This window comes from Leptosomus discolor, chromosome 2 (assembly GCF_034619465.1).
Source record: "Leptosomus discolor isolate bLepDis1 chromosome 2, bLepDis1.hap2, whole genome shotgun sequence".
In the NCBI taxonomy this organism is placed as follows: Eukaryota; Metazoa; Chordata; class Aves; order Leptosomiformes; family Leptosomidae; genus Leptosomus; species Leptosomus discolor.
Window position 1 is genome coordinate 5,426,751 of NC_141392.1, and position 22,503 is coordinate 5,449,253.

Here is a 22,503-nt window from a genome sequence, read left to right on the forward strand (position 1 = left end):
TAAAACATCAAAGAAATTGAATTATGTGTTTTGTTTGATGTCAGGTTTAAGGCAAGAGGTGGTGCTATGCCTAGAGCATACTAGGGCTTAATTTTCAGGTCTAACCTGGTTTACTTCACTAGTGCAACGTTCATTCAAAAATTAATACTGTGAAGATTTTCTTCTCTTGGAAAATCTAGCCAGAAGACTTAAAATCAGGTGATGGTGTTTCTGCTGTTGTTGGTGAACGTACTCTCTTCACTCTGCAGGAAAACCCATATTTGTTCACATACAGAAATAGTAACTACTCATCTTCCCTGAAGACACCAAACACCAAAGAAACATCTCAGGTATAGTAGGACTGTTTGCATCACGTGGACTGAGTGTATTCCAGGGAGTGGGGCAGGTGGGGGAGAGTGCGTTGAAGCCTAATTAAACAATGCTACCTGGGAAAATGAAATACAAAGCTCCAGCTCTTTATTTCCATGCGTGACTAAATAATCATATGCTTAATAGCACATTTTTCTCCTTAGTGGATTTCATAGATTGAGATTTAAGGTAGGTGTGTTCAGCCAGACTAAAATTAGTCTTGCCTTCACTATTAAGAACCTTTTTAAAACATCTGTATAACAATGTTAATTTCCATGGGATAAGAAGATAATGAAAATGGGGCCATTTAGTCCTACTATAGAGGAAACTAGATCAGATCACCATGACATCACTATGTGGGTCTGATTTTATCTCATTTGCACCATAGTAAAACTGAAGAATAATGGATTTTTCGTTTTTCTTTTTTTTTTTTGTGAGATAGTTGCAGATTAAATGTGTGGAGATAAACAGCCGTGCTTTTTTTTTTTTTGTTAGTTGTGCTACTCTGATTCTGAGCAGAACTCGGTGCTCCCAGGTAGCTACAGAGGTGATAAGGCTCATTTTCATGCCCCAGAACACAGTGTTTAGACCACAACTACACTCAAAATGGCCTGTATGTCATTGGAATAGGAATACACATTTCTCCTCTCATTTTAATACAATGCCATCTGTTCTGTTAATTACTCAGAGCGTATAGACCTCTGCATGCGGCAATGATACCTACTACTCTGATTTTTGGTAGTAGCTATGGTGTAGGAGGCAAGAAGCAACATTGTGTTATGTTTGTGGTGTTCTTTTTTTAAATAAAATAAAAATAAAAAAATGAAATGGAGCAATGGGACAAGACACAAGTATCTTTTTCTTAGCTTGCTTTAGGAGTTCTGTAGAGAGATTTGGAGCAAACACATGTCCTTGGGTCTGGTGCAATGGTCTGCTCTGGTATACTGACAGTCAGCCTTCATTAACAGTAGACCTTGGGCGTGTTTCCATCAGCAGGCTGCAACCCAAAAGAGCCAGGAGGGCAAATCCCAGGCTGCACGTAGAGAAGGCAGGCTCACGGCTTGTGACAAAGGTGCAGTTTCGTGCTGGGACATTGCAGTCGTGTTCAAACAGTTTCTCACTCAAAGCTGCAAGCTCACCTGGCTCAGAGTATGGGTGCACAGCATGTTGCAGAGCTGAACACCGCACGGCACAGGGTGTGAAAGAACTGGCCCCGCTGGTAGGCAAAAGCTGTGCTGCGCTAATATGGCCGTGCGACTTCCAGGCAGACTGAGCTTGTGTCTGCCTTCGAAGGGCAGTTGTAGGCACGGCCTGAGGACAGGCTGAGCTGGGTAGATGTACACAAAGTACGTGGGAAATTCATTAGTCTAATGCTCTGAGACCTAAGTGGTTTAACGTGCCTGGAGTATAGCGAGTCTGAGGTGTGACGTCTTGCCCTGTCTGTCTCTGCAGCAGAGGAGTTATGGAACAAATATTCCCTGTTTTGACAGAGATGCCTCTGATACAGTTCCAGTTTCAGGTACAGTCCTATGCAATTTTGTGGTAGAGCTACTTCATTTCACAACAAAAGGGGAATGGGAACCGGGTTCAGTTAGCAAAGGCACACTTTTCCTTGAAGCAGTGCGCTCTATTGACTGTGGCTTTTATGATTCATTTTGGAATAACATAAGCAGTTGTATAGCAATATGCAAGTGCTCCCTCGAGGACGGTGAAAGCTTGTGTAACTGCACCTTCCATGTACAAACACAGAAGTGACAGTGGAAAAGACAGGAGGCATTCAGGTACTTCAGATGCAGGGGAGGTAAAACTGTGTGTGTATGGAGCAGGGGCTCTTGTCAGTGCAGCCTGGGGTGCAAAAAGCCATGTGGAATCCTGTCACCCTGTGGGTTTTGTCTTCCCTCAGAAGCTGTGATGGTTCCAAAATTTCCACCCTGGGCTGGCACCAAAGTAGTGCCTGCTTTTCAGTCATTTCCACTGGTTGAAAGGGATCTGAATAAGCACAGATGCAAGACTGAAGTCTTACTGCCTCCCTTGTCACTGTAGCTAATGCTCAGCTGTAGCACCAAGAATAATTTCTGATTTAATGCCTGTCAGTGTCTGTCATCCTGAACTGATGCTGTCATGAATATTAAAATACTGTCTTTGCAATGATTTATGCTTATTCTAAGGAAAATTTCTGATAACCATCACAATCTGAAGTTTTCTTTCTTTCTTTTTTCCTTTACCTTTATTTTTTATTTTTTAGTACATAATTTGAAGCCGGCAGATATTCGGGTGATTGCTGCCCTGGGAGACTCACTCACAGTACGTAATGATCACTGGATAACCATTGTTAAAGCAAGCGATGAAAAAGCATTTCTGAATTTTTTTAACCCAAATAGAATACATACAGTTATGTCCTATTGAGCCAAATATATTTTTCATACTTTCTTTTCCATACACCACCTTGACCAACTGGTAGTCAGATCATGAGTCTAATCAGAGTGCACAGTTCCTACTTAAGGTCCACGAGAGTCCCACGCAAGGAAGAGCTGCAAGATTAGATTGCACAGCAGCAAAACGAGCTGGCTAGAGTGGACTTGCAACAATTGCTTTTCTTTATAGATTTTAGACAGCTCCCAAGATATTGGCCTTTAGAGCTATTAGTAAGCAGCTTAAATAGAAAGAACAAATTCTGCAGCTAATTGTGTGTGTATATATGATATCATATATATATATATATATCTCTGAGATAATACCAAAGGCTGTAAAGCCACGTCCATTTGTACTAACTAAATATTTGAGTAAAATTGTGATAGATAATCAGGTGAGTCAAGAGTTACTTATCTTGAGAATTTTTTTTAACACTATTTCTGGAACTATGTAAACTCATTACCCCTAGACTGGCTGTGGTTCTCCAGTCAGCCAATCAGTGACGACTACTTCACCGCTCATATCATACTTTGTGTTTCTTATGTGTTCTGTGCTAATTACCGCATTAAATCCTTGTAGTCTCCTTTCCTGGGGAAACTGGGGGAGGGAAAACAAAATCACTGTGCCAGTTTTTAATGCGAGGAACATTAGAATAAATTATTCATTCAGGACCATTGCTATCTTATTTATTCCTTATGTAAATTTAGAATTATATGAATATTTTGAACATTCTCAACCAATTTTTCCCCACTTGATCTAATCAAGAAGTTGATAGAAGAAGGTAATTCACCGGAGCAGAGTTAAAATACCCCCAGTCCTTGATCCTCTTGAGATGAAGATGATCTTGGGAAGATGATGTAGCTTGCTTCATTAACATCCTCTTTAATTATTTTCACTAGGATCAGCCAGAAGACTAGTTACTGTAGCAAGTCTTATTTTCTGAAGGTGAACTCCTTTTCTGCTTCCAGGCAGGTAATGGGGCAGCATCCAATCCCAATGATGTTCTGGATGTCCTGACTCAATACCGAGGTGTTTCTTGGAGGTGAGTCCCAGTAATTCTCCCCCACAATGGGAGGTAACTCATTTTCTTGGGATTTGATATGTATAGTTGTTTTTTTGTAAGGAAAGGAGGCTTGTTGAGAGTGAACTTGACTTTACATTTCGCATGGAGGCCCACGGCTGTACTTTTACTCGTGATAAATAAAACATTCAAACTAGTGTCTATCTAGAGCATGATGTGGCATGGCTGGAACAGGCCTGGATACAGAGATGAAACGGGGTCCTTGTTAAGACGGTCCGTTTGTCCTCTCATGGTTGTAGCTGTTGCAAATAGAACCTCTAGATCCCAGTGCCATTGCACCACTTAAGCATTCTGCATTTCTGTCCATGCTCTTTCTGTATCCTGTCCGCTCTTCCCCCCTGTGGCCCACATCATCCATTTCTCTCATTTAAAATCAGTGGTCTATGAAAAGTCAGAACAGGATCTTTTTTGCTGCTGCTGCTTCATACACAGTATCTATTTCCTTGACCTTTTCCCAGTATTTTTTTACATCATGTAGAACAGTTTATCGATTATAAGTTAGTACAGACTTTTATATATGCAGCATTTTCTTAGACAGGTCAAAAAGACACTCTGAAGAAAGGCAATCATGTTCACTTGTTGTTCTGCAACTGTATGATTTAACACCAAACCCATCAGGCTGATATTCTAGTCATCATTTCTTACCCATCCGAGCCACTGCAGCTCTGTAAGAAGTTTAAACAGGTACTAAAGCACTTCAAAATACTCTATTCCAAATTAAAGGGATACTCTAGAGGTGTTCTAAGTGCACCTTTTTATATTTTGATCTTTAATAATAATCTACTGACGCTTGGGAGGAAGAAGTATACTAGCATTTTCTACAGCATGAAGGAGAGTAAAGATCACACAGACATATGGTGAATTTTACCAGTCTACTAGTAGTCTTCTAGTTGAGTGAAGGGGGGGGGGGGGGGGGGGGGGTGAAAGGTATTGAGTATCCTTATAACTCTGAAATACATGCTTTTAGAACTTGTTGTTATGGATACAAAGGATTTGTTCACTAAAAATGGAAGTAATAAATATTTTAATAGGGACAACAATAGCAAAGATGTCGACTTTTAAAAATTTTCATTTCTTTCAGCTAGGTTTGAACATATGCCGAAACACGTGAGAGAATTGAAAGGGCAGCTAGTGTACAGGGCTTTTAATACGACTGTTATGATTATGTCTGTCTCAGATTTGGTGACCCCGTTGGTATGCTCGCAAAGAGCTTGCTTTGACTTAGTACAACCACCAGAGAATGTGCTGTGTACGTGTGTAGAAAACCCATCAGGGGGAGCTCTGTTACTTAGTCGGCTGCTTTAGCCAGTCCATCACATCTTGGAATATTTTTCTCTTTCTTTTTAACAGTATTGGAGGAAATGAAAACATAAGCACTGTCACAACACTAGCAAGTAAGTGCCTTTTTCCGTTAAATTTGATAAATATCTGGAGCTGTTTATTAAAACGGCTGTTGTTATAAAAATATACGTGAAGAAAGATTTACAGTTTGTAGCATGACAGAACCAATCCCTTTGTATTCCATGTCCAGTGCTGAGTAAAAGTTGCATAACAACCAGGCTGTAATTTGCTGTGCATGACTTAACTGTGTATTTTGTAATTCCTAGGGGTTTGGTTGTTTCAATGTTCTTCTGTGGGTTACAGTTCTGTCCAAAATCTGTTGGGGATAGATGAATGAAAGATCTTAGATCATAGCCTAAAGAAACTATTTTGACTGTATGGGAAAGCTGTTTTAGGCAGGAGCTTATGTTACAGGATCATATTTTACATTCTTTTTAGAGGTCAGGACATTTTAGATCTAGGGTGCTTGGAAGGCTGGTTTGTAACCGAAGATCTAGAAGTGAATCTAGATCTTAGGTCTTTGGGGTTAATAAGTCTGAGGGAAATAAGGCTGAAGGATTTGATTCCAACCCATCTGCAGTTATGAGTATGATGGCATAGGAGTCTCCTGACTGAGCACAGGGTTACTCAGCCTCCCTTACCAGGAAAAATGGTGTTGCTAGCCAAGATGGTCACGTTGGGTCATGAGATATCTGAATTCATGGAATTCAGCAATCTCGAAGGCAAGGAAATAGTTCTATGACAAATCTCCATGTTTATTATACTTAAAGGTTAATTTTTTGATAGGTATCTCTTAAATCTTTGTAATGGCCTTTCACTAAGTTCTAATCTTTATAACCTCATTTGTTACCTGCTGAAGTAAGCAACATTTTCAGATGCTGTCTTTTTCTGCAGATATTCTTCGTGAGTTCAACCCATCCCTGATAGGGTATTCCATTGGCACTGGAAGGGAGACTACAGATAATGCTGCACTCAACCAAGCTGTGGCAGGGGCTCTTGCAGAGTAAGAGAAAACCTCTTTTAATTTTAATAAAGTTGATTTTTCTTTAAAGCTCAGTTCTAGCTAAAAAAGGCCCAAACCCTGGACTTTGGCAGGAGTGAAATAAGGCTGACAGGTAATTTCAAATACGTTTCTTTAGCTCATCTCTAGCATGAAGGCCAAAGAACATGATGGGGGCTTTGCAATGTTTCTAATCTATGTCAAATAAATTAGCAGCAAAAACAATGCTTTCTCTGGCATTTTCAACCAAGAAGTACAAAGCACTTTACAAGCACTACTCAGAAAGCTTCACGTTCCTATTGTGAGGCAGAGGAAAAATATCCCCATTTTATAGGAGCTATATTCAACCCCTTTTGTCAATAGGACCCGAGAGTTGGTGTAGAGAAACTGAGACAGTGAAACTGGTGAATTGCTTATGGTCAGTCCATGGTAGAGCTGGGAATTATCTAGAGACCACTGTGCTCGGTCTTCAGTGGAATTCACATCATATCTTTTTCCCTTCAGAACCCTTCTCATGAGACACGCATCAGTGGCTTGGGGCCATGTAGTAACAGTGATACATGGAAGGATGCTTCAGTGATATGTAGATCAATAGCATCTGTTTGATGCCGGGAAGGAGGAAAGTGCATTTATTTTGTGGCAGCACAGTGCATTTTCTGTATGTTTCGTAAAAGCGTAGCTACGCGGCGTTTGCAAAGTGGTCAAGTGCCTGTTGGATGCTGTCCTGGTTTCAGCTGGAATGCTAATTGTTTTCCCACTGTTTTTACCATCACTGTTTCAAAACCTACCCTTTTTTAGGTATCATACCTCTCATTCAATGAAAACTGGACTTTCCCACATGTTTTTTAGCCATTATGTGAGGGGTGTCCATTCATCAGCTTTCCTCTTTGCCTCGCTGTCTATGCAGGATTCCTTTTTAATTTTTATTTCTTTACTTTTATGATTTCATTTTTCTGTTGTTTTTAGGGATGTTCCTGCACAGGTTAGAAGGTTGGTGGACCGAATGAAGAACGATACTGTGAGTTTGATATGTCATTAATATCGTTAGAAAGATGAAGTTATGTGGCATCATTAGTTTCTAACAGACCAGCAGCAGACGCCAAACATTAAAGCTATGAGTACAGCAGTGTACCATGTAATATTCCCCAGTGCAGAGTGTGAGTCAGTACAAAACAATCTATAGCTTTGTCTTAAACGAATTTGTACCAGCATGTGATAGTTACTATCAAACCCAGATAAGTGTAATCTTATCGTTTTTACCACAAGTGGCAGGTAAATTCAGTGCTGTTACTTGCCCTCCCCACCTCTCACTCTGTAAGATGACAGATTTTTTGGTTTTTGTTTTTTTTTTTTTCTCTACTAGGATTTTGCCATAGTATTAGTAATTGTCTTGTAAGCACATGTTTTTTTCCAGCAGGAATGATATGTGCTAGGAGGTTGAGGGCAAGCTTTTTCAAGTGGCAAATCATGTAGTGTGGACATGTGAAGTGAGGAAAGGACTTGTTTTCTTTAAAAGCAATTTAGTCCCTTTCACTTAGTCATCAGCTGATTTTTATACTTACACGTTTGTTGTTAGGAATTATTTGATTAATAGTCTGTAAAACATATATTAGGCTGCTTGCATATTTTTCACCTCAAGTACCGCTTTGAATGTTTGCTATTTGTAATTTGACAAATGTGCTATGCAATCAGTGCCCTAAGTTACATGATATTATTTTGGCTTTCCAGTTGTGCATTTGGAAAGTAGCCAAGAAGCCTTTAAGATAACTGTGTGTGCATGTCTAGCATAAATACTTTGGTGAATACATAGTGGCAAAAATATTTGCAGTACCTTCCTTTTTGGTTTACTTTCTTGTAAACAAGATTTCACTCTGATGGCTGTATCTGAAACGAGATTAAAAGGGATAGCAGCTAACAATGAAGCAGTTGGATGGTTTTCATTCAGACCATTCAAAGCTTCTAAGTACTACTTTGTCATATTTGTTGGCTTGGGAATGTCCCACAGCAGAAATGAATGCAAATACCTTTTATTTAACTGATAAATTTATTTTTCTATTTAACTAATAAACTTCTTTCTAACTAGAAAGAATGAATCACATTAGGGGTCATGTATTTTTTTGATGTAAGAGCTCCTTCTCTTCTCTTTTTAAAACACCTGCTTAGTGCAGGAGGAAAAATTTCCCCTCTTTTAATTTGGATAGGTACATTTTGAGACCAAACTGCTGAACAATGTGTCTGCCAGCTCAGATATGTTGCCTTCTGCCTTTGAAGACAGATGTTTTCAAACCACTTGAGGCTGATACACTACTGCTGCTTTTCTTACTGGTGTTTTGCATAGAAATTGAAGTGTTAAGATACTGAGTACCGTATCAGCTGCACGCTACAAAGCGTATCTGAACCCTTCCTCAAAGCTAAGGAGGTGTGTGTTTACTGAAGCACAACTACCTTGCATTAGATAGCCCTTTGAAAAACCCTTCCAGAGGAAAAAATACTATAATTTTTTACCAGTGTCATTAGATGGAGTTAATATTGCCCCTCTCTTCTTTGCAGTTTGTCTCACAGCAAGACTGAAATATATTGCCCTCCAGGGTTTTCCAGCGGGACAGCCGCATTATTTATGACACAGTAAAACACATACCATCATTTTTGCAAAGAAGATATATTACTAGAACTGCAGGAGTCGTCACTCAGCGTATACAGAAGATATTACTAAGAAAAGCAGACAGATGGATTTTGAGCAATAGTTTTCTGAAGCAAATAATCTTGCGTGGTGCTACTGATATTGTAAACCTTATTCAGATCATAGGAGTTTCTACATCTTCAGTCATGACTACAAATTCGTTTTTGTTGTGGATGCTTAGAGATCTATAGCCAGAGAGCATGGGAAACATTAAATTTGTGTTTGGTGTGTTGCCTGCCCCTCTTCCCCCCCTATTTTTTTTCTTTTATCCTTTTTTCTTTTTTTTCTTTTTATCATTAATACCTTTCATTCCATCTCCTTCTGTGTACAGAGAATAAATTTGCAGACCGACTGGAAGCTCGTAACACTTTTCATAGGAGGAAATGACCTGTGCAAATTCTGCAACGATCCAGTAAGTCCCCTGCTGCCTGCAGCGTGAACTGGGCCAGTCTGGGTGTAGGGTCTTGATGTGTTGCAGTGGGTGAGAGGGCAGAACTCAGTGGGTGAGACTGACTTAAAATAGGTCTTATTTGTGCAGCTCTGGGATGCGACTGTGCTGAGACCTTCAGGTTGTTCAACCTGAAGTTACGATAAACAAAGCGATATCTTTAGAACACCCGTAAATCACATAATTGTAGCTACTTTAAGATAACTTCCCATTATCTAGTCATTTTACCACCTGTAGATAAAAGGTCAAGGGTTTTTGCTCTTCTTTGCCTTGTGCACAGTCACACTGCTAAGTCTTACTCAGTGCTCATTTACTGTTTTCAGTGCTATGGGAATGGTTCTATCCACAGGTCATGCTCATTTTTGATGATAATTATCATCAACATTATAATTGCTGATGCAATTATCTATACTATAGTATGTATTGTATATGTATATAATGTATGTACATAATGCATACAGCCTTTGGAATGTGTGAGTATAGAGGAGGTGAAAGGCTATGGCAGACTCCTCACTTAGTGATGAGTCTTACTTAATTACAAGCAGCAGAGCACGTACTTTTCATTCTGTGTGATTAATTTCAGAGCACAACAAAGCAGCCCAGTAAGAGGGTTATAAAAAAAGGAAGGAGTAAATCAACCATTCCTACCTTTTGCTCCTGACCCAGCCACAAAATGGCAGTCGCACCTGAGTGTGGGTGGCAAGGAGACAGCAAGTCTGCATCCAAAGATCACAGTGATACTTCCTTGATGTTGCACAACTACACATAGTGCCAACCACAATGCTTTTGGTGAGCTGTGATTTAGGAAATGAATAAGGGAACTGAGCTAGTTTTGTAGAGTAGGCCAGTGGGGCTCCCAATGAACGACTTCTGCTTGAAATTAAATCAAAGAGAATTGAGGCTGAAAATAAGACAAGCGTTTCTCATAGGGAAGTTTATCTGACTCTCGACTAGTTCCACAAGTGAAGAAATAAAAGTTGGATTACTTGAGACAATTAAATTACAGGGTTTAAACCACTCAAATGGAACAGGGAAATTTCACTGCTGAGAGGCAAATATATAAAGGTGATTTCATTCCCAGATAAATGCCTAAGCTTTGCCAGTTATTATTTGTGGCAGGTAAGCAACATACGGGAAGCACGTTGCTCATATTCCATACACCAGAAACAAACTTACCTTTACACAAACCGATCTCTCCCGGAGATGGTCATGGTTAGTAAGTTGTTAGCCATGCTTTTAAGACCGGCCCAAGCAAGCCGGGGGATGGAGGATGTTGTGGTGTCTCATAATGCCCCCTGAATTTGCTCCCTCATTGGTATCCAGTGGCTGCTAGATATTTTCTTGTGAGACAGCTGTGATGGGAAAGAAGAAAGGCAAACAAGACAGTTTTGCCTAAGACTCGGTTACTCTTGACCCAAGAGTTCAAAACACAAATGCTGCTGTGAGAGGCTCTAGCTCGTCACTGCTGTGGCTGCTGGAGTAAACTGGTAATAAAATTCAACCCTCTTGCTTCAACAGGTACACTATTCTCCTGAAAACTACACCTACAATCTACAAATAGCTTTGGATATACTGCACAGAGAGGTAAAACAAACTTCTAGTATGTGGGAATGGGGATCGTGTTCTGTTTGTATAGCGGTCCCTGATTATTGATTGATAATTAAGTTTGTTGCTTTTATCTGCAGAGCACTGCTGTATGCGGAGGTACTTGCTTGCAGGGAAATCTTTGTGAGAGGCAGAAAGGGCTGGAGAAGTACTTCCCGAAGGAATAAGGATGTGCTAAGGATTGTAGCTGATGTGCTGCAGACTTACAACGTAAAAAAAACTAGTGTAACAGATTTGAACAAACATATGGTATTCAATGGCTAGAAAATGCTTTGCTTGTTTGTTATACTGCAAATAAGTATATATTTTTTTTGGTGGTCATTAAGAGAGAGATTCTGATATTCCAGATGAGGCTGAGGATGATGAGAGCACTCAAAGAGTTAGCAGGTGCCTGAGCCATGTCGAGACATATAACAACTTGTTTGGTCCTTTTCAAAGTCATCATTTTCAAGTGACCAGCCATCAGCTTTTGAAATAGAGCTAGTCAGTGCAGACAGGGGCTGTAATTTGGTATTGTGTGTGTGATTAATTATTGAGAAAGCCCTTTGAACACCTCTGTTATAAATAATGCAAGCTGCCTGAATCAGCAGGCTGCTACCTAAGGTCTGCTGCGGCTGCACAGGGGCAAAGATGGCATTCTGTGCTCCGGGCGTTGGCTACGGGTTTGCTTATTCCCTTGCCAGGTTCCACGGACGTTTGTGAACCTGGTGACAATACTTTCCATAACGAGCCTCCGGGAGCTGTACACATCAAAAAACACCTGCCCAAAGCTGCTTATGAGGTTTGAAGATGTTTTATGTCACAGCTCTCTGTTGCTTACAGAAGGCTACAAGGTCTACTCGGGGAATCTTTTTTTCTTAAAGGGAAAAGGTTCAAGTATTTCAGACCACCGAACACCTTCCTCTATGCACGCGTACCCACACGTTGATTTCAACACAGGATTTAGAAATACCTGTCTGTCTGTCACTGTCTCAGTATCTGAGCCCTGCTGTTACCAGTTTTTGTGGAGTTGACATTTTAGTGACTCATCACTTGCACTGCAAAGGAGTTCCAGCCAGAGCAGAAAGAGATCAGCTGTGTGTACTCTTTGGGCAAAGACTGAGAAGAGATTAAGACACAGGATTTTCTTAGTCGGTCACTTTAAACTAGCTTAATTTAGAGGTTTATCTCTCTGCAGTCTTAAAACTCTCCCTCTTGCTTCTGTACTTTCCAGTCTCTGTAATCTCATTGCTGATTATTGGTTTTATTGTTAATTAGTCTCTCGATAGATGCCTGGGACGCTTAATCGCACTACTATCATGCCTCAGTGAGCTTCTGGTGACTCAGGCAGGGTCCAGCATGTTCCCCCCCAGATTTGCTTCTGGGTCAAAATAAAGACAGGAAAAATCACTTAGCAAGTACCATGACAGACAAAACTAGACTTGACTTGGGGAACTTAATTGAATTTATTTTCCACTAGCATAAATATTTAATTACTGATTCAGGTGTTGGGAAACGAACAAACAAAAAAGTTAAACACCTAAAGCACCTATCCTCCCTCATTCCCAGGCTCAGCTTCGCTCCAAGGACCTCTCCCTCCCGCTTTGTTACTGCCACAGGGAACCCTCAGTCCCTTCAGTGTGGCATGGGTGGTGCAGGGGCTTGGGGTCTGGACATAGCGGAATCTCTCTGCTGCTCCTTCCTTCTCACTCCTGTCCTGCGCTCCACCACGAGTCCTTCAGGTGCGTGCTTGCTCCAGCGTGGGCTCATCGTTGGCTGCAGGCCCTTCAGGGGAGCGCCTGCTCTGCCATGGAGCACCTCCTCCTCATTCCCACCGTCGTTCTCTCCTCCTCTCCCTCTCTGGTGCTTTCTGCCCTTTCTTGGACAAGTTTTCACAGAGGCACCACCATCTTGGCCGACAGGCTCAGCTGTGCCCCATGGCTGGTTCGTTGAAGTTGGATGGAACTGGCCGTGTCCAGCACGGACAGCCCCGGCCTCTCCACACAGAGGTCACTCCTGCTGCCGAAACCTTGCCGTGGGCACTCATTACAGTTTTTGCTTGCACGGAGCCTTTCCTTCACTTCATGTTCATTAATTTAGCCCTAATAAATGTGTTTCTGCTCAGGAATCAGGGCTGTGCAAGAACTCAGAGGTGAGAGCTAATGCTCCCATTGAGCGGCCTTTCAGAGAAATCTGTCTCTGAGGAGCTTTTAGCCCTGCACCTTGTCAGCTCAGGAACAGGGGAAAAAAAAGAGGAGCAGACCTCAGTGCCATGCTCTCATCCCACAGGCTCCTGTGCCCTTGTGTCATAAGCCCGCAGGACGATTCCGATGAGGTCAAGAAGTTGATCTACTTTAACAGAATGTATCAGGTAAGGCACATGGCATTGGTTACAGGTCTAATGTCATCCTCCTGTTGATCAAGGGGCCACAGAGGGTCTAATATTTGGAGGTGGGGAACACTTTCCACTCATTTTAATGATGTATTTGTAGTTGTGATTAAAAAAAAAAAAAAGGCGAGCGGGAAATGGGAGAAGGCTCAAGATCTTTACAGCTCTTATTCACTAAAACAACAAAACTGATGAGAAGGAAAATTATTAAAGAGCCATAAAAAGTAGAATATGTCAAAAAGCCAGCAGTTTTTTGATCATTATCTCCTTGGAGATGAGATTTAGTCAAAGAACGTGATAACTCAGGAACAAACTTTGGGCATGGGATGTCAGCCAAACCAAAAATGCTTCGGTGATTCTGGAAGAACATTTTTTTGACAGAAAATCTAATTACTGAGCAGGTTGCCTGCCCATGTCTGTTAGGCAGCCATCCCCAGGCTGCGTCTCTGCAAAGAAGCCCGGGATGCATGTCTCAAGATGTCTGCGCTGGCTGCCTGGTGCGAGCTGGAAACCACAGCCATGTCTGGGTTTCTGCACTAGGGAAGGGGAGCCCCTGGGTGAGATGTAAATGGATGGAGGGACTTGATGAGCTGAAGATATAAGAATGAACACTGACAACTTTTCTTTGACCCTTTAGGAGAGAACCCGCCAGCTAGTGGAGAGCGGAAGGTATGACACTACGGATGATTTCACAGTCGTTATGCAGCCATTTCTGATGAATGTGAACATACCAAAAACAGAGGTAAAACCAATAAAAAAACCACTGCTCCTACATTAAATCCTGGTGCAATTTAAAAACATTCTTGGCTGTAAATGTGACCAGCATTTTTCTGGCCTAGTAATTATTATATTCTGTTGAGTTAACATCCAAACTTGCAGCAAATGGTTATGGAATAACTTGGAGATACCGGGCAACAAGGATACAGACCTTGAAGACACGATTTGGGCACAGAGTCTGCTCCACTGCATTCAGACAACCATACAGTAGATAATTAGTTCAAAGTCTTCACCAGGGAGCACTTGCCCTATATCCCCCATACATCACAAAGTCCCTTCCAGTACTTTAGTAAATGACTTTTAATATGAAAACCCATGTGCTTCAAAAGACTGTAATGTGTGAATCTCAGGGGAAATGAAGAATACAATCAATATCTGTGCCCAGGTATTCTCTACCCAGAGTCATAGGGGTATGTATTCCTTATTACTTTGGAAATGCTATATTAAAAAGCTTTAAAAGGCTTCTTTGTTCTGAGTTACTAGCATTCTCTGGCCTGGTTTAATTCTCTTGGCTTCAGAGGCCTTTGCAGCTACTCTGGTTTGAAGTCCGCTGGGAGAACGAGCGGATAATGCACAGCTTATGGCATCTTTACTGCCCCTGTGACAGCACCTGTCTTGTTCTCTAGGAGGGCTTGCCGGACAAGTCATATTTTTCCCCAGACTGTTTCCACTTCAGCCAGAAGTCTCATTCCCAAGCTGCACGTGCTTTGTGGAACAGCATGGTAAGATTTTCAAACGTTGTATTGGTCACTCTTTGTCTGCTCCATCCTGCCTTTGGCAGCAAAAAAAACCCCAGGGAGCTACTAGGTAGCTAGCCCTATGTCTTCAGAACCCTTAGTTGTGTTTACAAAGGAAAAGAGTGATCATATGAAGAAAGGTCACCTGAACTGTTAAACCAGTCCTATCAAAGCAGCAAACCTCAGGGTATGTTAAACCTGAGGGCGTTGGGACTTCTCTCAGGGAGATGATACCTGCCTGGCACGTTGATCATCAGGCCACATTCATGGTGGGTGGGAATTAGCCTCTTCAGCACACAAATAGGCGGTGCATGGAGGCAGCCGCCAGCAGGGGTGCACTGCACTGCAGTTGTCTTGCTGTGCTGCAGAGGTGGTTTCCAGCGGCTGCTACCACAGCATTACCCATCGCTCTCCGATGCTCATTCATTTTTCTTCTGTGCACCCTTGTTTTTCCCACAGCTGGAACCCTTAGGGCAGAAGACACATAGTCAGCAAATAGAAGGTGAGATTGTTCTCAGATGTCCAAGTGAGGTAAGTTACAAGGGTGTCTGCGTTTATGTGGAGATGCTAGGGGTGGCTGGGAGCCTGCATGAGCCTTTACCAACTGCCTGGAGTGCTGTCTCCGTGAAGGGGCATCTGACTCTTCCCCACATAGTTTGTGCCACTGCCACCAGTAGCAGTATAAGTGCTCCTGCACTAGATGGAGGGCAAGCTTGTCCTAGGAGTAAGCTTCCTCACAGTCACATGTCACGGTTGGCCAAAACACAAGGGAAGGGTATTTGGCCTAACTAGTCGGGATCATCAAGTATCCGCCCTGAATGACAGAGCTTCAGTGGGGGAAATAGAGCCACGACAGCACCACCTTGCAGTGGGACCACAAGCTTCTTGTTAATCACACGCAGAGCAGGGTCTTGAGCATGTTCTGTAAGTTCTGGCTGTGTAAAAAAAAATATTGCCCCAGGTTTACACTGTTATTGTATGGATTTTAAAAATGCCTTTTTTTTTTTTTTTTTTTTTTTTTTTAATCCTGGGGTCTCATTTGCATCAAGCTGCTAATCATCTACAGACATCTGAGAGCTGACGGTTGGGGAATGGAAATCTCCATGCATTCTTCTGCTGCTTTGCATTGACTCAGATTGCCTTGTTTTGTAGGCTGAGCCATTCCTGAGGACATACAAGAACAGTAATTACACATACCCTAACCAAACTCCAGTAAGTGTCAACATCACCATCCCAGTGTTACTGCATCTGTTCCAGTAGGGGAACCAGATGAGTCATGCTCTGCACCACAGGTGAAATCAGTCTTTGGCCAAAGTGGTTTGGGAGGCTGAGCGCATGGCAAGGAACAGAAAGTACTCCGAGTTAGGCAAAATGCATCCAGAAACACCTGTAAGAACACATGCTCAGACAGCATGGTCATCGGTACAGGATGCTGCTCTGAGCACTGCTGAATATGACTATTCAATCAAGCAACCAGGACCTGTCTGGTTAATTACATGCTAAACAGGCTCTGGTTTATTCACCTGGCCTCCGCTAGGAAGATTCTAGTTACTACTGACTGTATTTGCTAGCCAAATGTTATTCAGCTTTCTTCTCCTCTTTAGAATTATGGAAGCCAGCTGCTATGTGAGGACAGGTCTCCATCCTCCCCTGCTGCAACTTCAGGTAGTCTTGCCTGTTTCATATTAAGAGGCTGAACTTCAAGATGAGTTTTTATTTTTGCTGAAAATACTGCTGAGAACAGATGGCATGTTCTTCAGGAGCTGCTTAGTAGATACGATGCCTTACTGTCATGAAAGGTAACATTCTAAGTAGCTCCACTTCACTCACTGCCAGTGGAGAGCTTCAAAATATCTCCAAATCTGTGTGCTGACATAGCCTTTAAGTGATACTATTTGATAGGGGAAGGAAACTGGAAATCCAGCTTTGTGCATGTTAGTCTAGGACATAGCAGTATTCAGTTTTTCAAATAACTTCGTATTGTCTTCTCCTTAGTCCTCCTCTGCCTTCTTACAGCTTTACTATGCAGTTCCTGCTTTGTCTCATACTGCATTGCTATACCTTCATCTTGATGCTGAAGACTGCAGCTTATTGTTATTCGCTCCTTGCTTCTCTATCTTTTCTGTAGCAATGCTAACCGTTGAGATGATGAATAATATGCATATGCTGCTGCTACAACCACGTAAGATAAGCTGGAGGGAGCTCCTGTTTTATCACCTGGGTATTGAAAAAACAACATGTCTGAGCATCCAAATGCACAATGGCATGTTTCACATACAGTGGTGAAAAAGAATAGCTATTTCCTACCCAGGTCCAACTGCATCTCTTTCCTTTGCAGTGCATTCCCTGAAGCCAGCTGATGTGAAAATTATAGCAGCCCTTGGGGATTCTTTGACGGTAAGAAGATAGTGGTTTTACTGTTCTCTTGGTAAAACTACAAACTTGTGCCTCCTGTGGTGGAGGGGAAATAGCTGTTGTACCCAAAAGCAAAGATCCATTCATTCATAGATGATAATAGATCTAGCAGCTAGAACAAGAAAGGTGGTGTCAGTTCTCCAGCACCCTGTTCCCCCCACGCATATATTCACATGCTTTTGGACTTGGGTAAAAACAGAGGCAAATCCTTTAAAGAGGTGCTTAAATAGTTTGCTGAATTGGAGACAGAAGAGATCAAACGTTGTTTAAACTAATGAGACATAGCACAAGCCTTAGGTTACTGTGTTTTTCAGTTGTTCTGAATAGGAACGGACCGGTGAACCTGTTCTTTTGCCTCAGTTCTTTCAGGAACAGTGTGTGTGACTAAGGGATGTTGGATAATAGCATTTTATTCACTTTAGAATTAATGAGATAAGGATGTACAGGGGTGAGAGCCCTCTGACTTTATAAATTTCAGAAGTTATTCAGTCTTTTTATTGTACCTGTTTTAACTCATAGCTAATTTCTTAATCAAGATGTAGTTCTTGCTGACCATGATTATCTTCGGTAGCCTAGAAGGAATACGTGTCAAGATCCAGACATCCTATATCCCAATTATGTCTTTCTGCTGAATGTTTTCATACTGGCCAAAGACTGAAGCTCTACAGCCAGCTCAAAGGAAACACTGGGCAGAAAGACGTCATTGGAGCACAGGTTTCTCTGAATCTGAGCCTTAACAACAAAGACGTGTGTACAAACCATTAAGCCTTTACAACTCTCTGGCAGGGATGTTGCTAAAACTCCTACACACAGGAGGCTACTGAAACAAATAGAAGGATTTGAATGCGAACCTGCGAACTGACAAATGAAAGATATTCTGTATATAGCTGTGGTTGCCGTATTATAATATCCAGGACCATGCAGGTGTTTCTGCTACTAAGTATAGTCTGTAGGAAGTGAGAATAAAATCTGCTTTCGTAGACAGTGCAGTGGTGCATTGCTGTCTGAGCTGCACTTGGCCTGTGCGTAGTTACTGTGAACACCAGTCTTCCATTAATTCCATAAAGCTTATAGATAGAAGAAAACGTAGTATTATCGTTTAATCTGAGGTAGCAGCAAATAGTCTGCCCGCTCTTGTGCTGTACTGAAGTACTACCCCATACCCAAATTTAACGTGAAACTGTAGTATTACAGCTGGCGGGCACTCTGCTGCTGAATTCTGGTTGTGTTTTAGAAGGGATGTAGTTGCCAGCTTGCCTGTTTCTTCAGCGTGCAGAGTCCTTCCCTCCGTGCTGTAGTACTACTATAAGTCTCTCCATTGACCACAAAATTTTTCAAATTGGTGTGAAGGTATTATGGTGCTTCTTTGAGATACGTGTATTTTCTCTGTTGAGTTCAAATAGCGTTTCTTATCATTAGCCAGAAAGTTTTATATGACATTTTCATCATTCTTGAGTAATGCAACCATGAGTGGGTCATTCAGCTCATCTAGACCCACGAGAAGAAAGCCTTTGTTCCATGGCTCCATCATCTATTTTGTGTGTCATATACAATATGATGCTCATAAATAGTTACAAAAAGTATTGATGCATTCTTCAGAAGGAAGGTTGGGGAAAAGCCAGACGCCTTCTGAACCTTTTGAAGAGATGCGTTCAAAAGTAAATAAAACTACTATGTATGAATGACTACTGTATTAGTAATTTTGCTTTAATTTCATTTCATTTGGTTAATGAAAAATAATGTCCAGGCTGGTACAGGAATTGCCTCAGATAATCTCCTGGATTTGGACACTGTATACCGGGGACTGTCTTGGAGGTAAGTCTTCAGCCAAGCTGATGAGGAGATGTGTATTTCTCCCCTGTAAAGAATATTATTCTCTTTCACATGTTTTGGGCTTTCAGCTGTCAGAAAGTTGAAAAAAAGATATTGCTTCTAAGGCTAGCATTTCTTGTGAAGATGTATCAGGATCCAGGATTCATCATAAGGGCAGCTTCACAGGAGATGTTTTCCGCAATGAATTTTAAGCTTGCCTTTTGACTTCTCGCCTGTTTTCATCTTTGGGTGCTTGTGACAGTTTGTATTTTTATGGTGGGAAGGCGATTAGAAATCTACAAACCTGGAGAAAAATCACCGGAACAAACAAATCGGAACTGGTTGCTTTGGGGACTTCTTTTCAAAGTTCACTACTTCTGCACTTTTTGTAGCACCATGGAAAACAGTTTGTTTAACCGGACAACTTTAACCACATATAGCACACAGTCATAGAAGACTAAATTTTTTTGGTACTGACGATGTAGCTCAGCTGACATTGACTGAAGTAGTTCTGTACTGTCCTAATGCCTCTCCATAAGCTGGAGTGTGGCCCCAATGTGTCACACCAATTGAAGAGCTGGACAAAATACACCCCTGTGAGGAAGCAGGAGAAGAGAGTGAGGAGCTGCTCCTGCAGCTCTCTTGTCACCCAGGGGCTGGCTGTTTGGTACTGCCTTAGAGTGGCTTCATGAAGCTGGAACCAGCCTCAAAGTTGGCCTTCCAATCTGCAGTACTTTAGGGCTCGATCATCCAAGTTTGTACCTGTCTTGGGCATTTTTCTGCCATTTCACAATACGCCAATACACCTGGGGACTGTACAGTTGCAAGATCATTAAGTCCTTCTGACAAGTATCTTTACCACTGAAACCTCAGCCATTCTCCCCAAAAGCACTTCCACTTCTGTCCTCTCCATGTAGTCTGATAGATTGATAGTTACCAAATGAATCACTCTGCTTTTCCTCATGATGTGTGGTGGGTTTTCGCCTTGCTTATTGTCTGTGTCCAGCGAAGAGATGAGTGACTGGGATTTCTCTTTCTCATTTTAGTATTGGAGGAGATGCATCATTAGAGAACGTGACAACTCTACCCAGTAAGTAAATGCTTTGCTAGATCTAACTGGCACTATTGAAAAGAGGGAATAGGCTGATTTCTGATATGTTTACAGAGAGCTCTTAAGTCTACCAAAGCTGTTTTAGAGTAATTAACAAGAACTACCTTTCAAAGAAACAATGCCCTAGTACTAACGAATAAAAAGTTGACTTCATCAGTGAAGCTGAGAAGCAGCTAGAAATTCCCTTTCTTCCTTTTCCCTCTCCCTTCTCCCTGCTTGATGAGTAGTATTTGAATTTCTAAATAAGTTTGCTATGTCCATGCTTGTGATGCAATTAACATTTTAACAAATATTCCACCACAGCTTTTTCCAAAAAGAGATTTTTGCATAGAGAAGACCTCTTTGGTAAATAAAGGTGACTGCTTGTACATGTAACCTGAAGCGAATAATTTTCACTTTTGGTTCACTGAAACATGCAACTTCTTGTAGCTCGGTCTCCATTGTTAACATGAAGCCACTCAAGTTTCAGTTTGGATCAGCTGTAATAATAAACTTCCATTTGAGGAGGGCCAGTAAACTGTCCTTCTGTGTTTTGCCCATTGTTATAAAGAGAATGTAACAAGAATATAATTAGAATAAACAATTAATTGAGTCACTGGATGATAGTACATTTGACACAACCTTCATTAAAACGTGGTTAAATTCAGTCTTTGAGATTAAGGTGGCTTTTATAGTTTACAACACGACCGTTTCCACTCTCAGCTGTGAATTACTCTGTCAACTTCCTTTTGGAAACTACTGTGGAGGTAATGGAGAACGTGGTGGGATTTTGTCAGAGCCATGTATCTAAGGCTTTCTTCTTAGTATTTGTCAGTAGCGTGAGATTTTGCACAGCTGTGAAGCAGACCCAGATCCTCTAGCTGAAAACCAGCTCCTGCTGGGCTGAAGCCCCCTTCAGACTTACTTCACAAAGTCACCATCATACGACAAGATTTTGTTTTAGGCTTTAACTGCTGCAACGTGAGAGGGAACTGCACACCGTAATCCTCAGTTCTGCTCATCTTATCTGTTGCCTGAGTTGCTACCAGCTGGCGATCTCTCTCGCCGCTGCTCGGTGGATGCGTCTTGTTGACTAGAGGCTGCAGCAGCAGCTGTGCTGTGCTGTCAGAGAGCAAAACTATGGCGGTGCTGGTGTGTGATAGTCCCTGCAGGCAGGGAGCAGATGTAGTCATTTTCCCTTCGTTTCCATCTTTCTTTTTCAGACATCTTTCGAGAGTTGAATGATGCGATCGTGGGCTATTCGACCAGCATTGGGAGTGAGAACGATTCGAACGCGTTCCTTAACCAGGCAGTTCCTGGAGCACAGGCTGAGTACGTAGCTCTTTGTTTTTCATTTGCAGGTGGTGGATGCTTCATCTAATTACCTTTCAACTGCCTCATGTGCTGTCACAACTTGCTCTGAACAGCAAACAAAACCAGTCTAGTTAGAGTTGAAAATTGGCTCAAAACATGTTAAATGTATGGGCTTATTTCACAGATGAACTTTCAAATGAAGCCAACAGTCCTGGTTATGAAATCCACAAACAAGAAACTGGCAGAATCTGTTTAGTGGTGGTGGTTGTTTCTACCCTTCCTCTTCAACATCTATTAATTTACCTGTTTATCTGTCAATAAAGCTCTGAGAGCACGGATGTTTTCGGAAAATGAGCACTTAGTGAATTAGTAAAGAGACAGTAAGAAAAAAAACTAGATTAGATCTTTCCTAATCCTGGCCTCAGGCTTCTGGATAAGCAAGCAAGAGTGTTCAAGAGAGAGGGGAGGTGGGGAAACTAGCTACAGTCTGGAATCTGAAGAAAGGAGGATTGCTGATGGTCATAAGTGGGTTTTGGTGCATTGCAGACCTGGTGCAGTTGCAGCCAGTTCTACCAATGTAATAGGGTTTGTAATGTCTTGCAGTCATCTGAATTTGGCTCTTTGCTGTAGTCACACCTGGGAGGCTGCATGAGTTGAGCTTTGCTATCCCGCTTATCCTAGAAATCCCTGGCTTCTTATTGAAAGAGTCAGTGCTGTTTAATTAAGAAAACAGATGGCTGCTGGAATTCAGTCATAGTTTGGGCACAGGTTCTGGCAGACCGTGCCTGGATATGACATTGTTCGTTGATATTACCCAGACCTTAATTTGTTTGTCTAAAGAAAAATTCCTCTTACTTCCCAAAGAGGTCTTGGAAGTGAAATTCAGAAGCCAGGGATTTCTGGTTTTTTAGTTTGCTGTATCTAAGCAAAGGTTGTTAGGATTTATCAGGTATTTTCATTGCTTTCCTGTAGGCCTTAAGTAACTTCTGACTTATATTAGAAATCTCAGTAAATGCTTGGATTTCCTGATAGAAATAGCCTGCTAGGTGCCCTGATATATCCCCTATACCTGAGA

General features: G+C 41.7%; 1 protein-coding gene across 1 annotated transcript in view; it reads left to right on the plus strand.

The window, feature by feature from the left end:
• Positions 1 to 22,503, plus strand: part of PLB1 (phospholipase B1) — an 81,253-nt gene that overhangs the window by 26,461 nt on the left and 32,289 nt on the right. The window contains exons 16-35 of the mRNA XM_009952684.2: positions 249 to 329; positions 1,801 to 1,867; positions 2,594 to 2,652; positions 3,729 to 3,802; positions 5,192 to 5,235; positions 6,077 to 6,185; positions 7,149 to 7,200; positions 9,194 to 9,274; positions 10,829 to 10,894; positions 11,599 to 11,696; positions 13,184 to 13,265; positions 13,921 to 14,025; positions 14,687 to 14,782; positions 15,257 to 15,328; positions 15,950 to 16,009; positions 16,402 to 16,462; positions 17,136 to 17,194; positions 18,960 to 19,027; positions 20,071 to 20,114; positions 21,338 to 21,446. Coding sequence (XP_009950986.2) covers positions 249 to 329; positions 1,801 to 1,867; positions 2,594 to 2,652; positions 3,729 to 3,802; positions 5,192 to 5,235; positions 6,077 to 6,185; positions 7,149 to 7,200; positions 9,194 to 9,274; positions 10,829 to 10,894; positions 11,599 to 11,696; positions 13,184 to 13,265; positions 13,921 to 14,025; positions 14,687 to 14,782; positions 15,257 to 15,328; positions 15,950 to 16,009; positions 16,402 to 16,462; positions 17,136 to 17,194; positions 18,960 to 19,027; positions 20,071 to 20,114; positions 21,338 to 21,446 — 1,487 coding nt within the window. The remainder of the gene's footprint in view (positions 1 to 248; positions 330 to 1,800; positions 1,868 to 2,593; positions 2,653 to 3,728; positions 3,803 to 5,191; positions 5,236 to 6,076; positions 6,186 to 7,148; positions 7,201 to 9,193; positions 9,275 to 10,828; positions 10,895 to 11,598; positions 11,697 to 13,183; positions 13,266 to 13,920; positions 14,026 to 14,686; positions 14,783 to 15,256; positions 15,329 to 15,949; positions 16,010 to 16,401; positions 16,463 to 17,135; positions 17,195 to 18,959; positions 19,028 to 20,070; positions 20,115 to 21,337; positions 21,447 to 22,503) is intronic.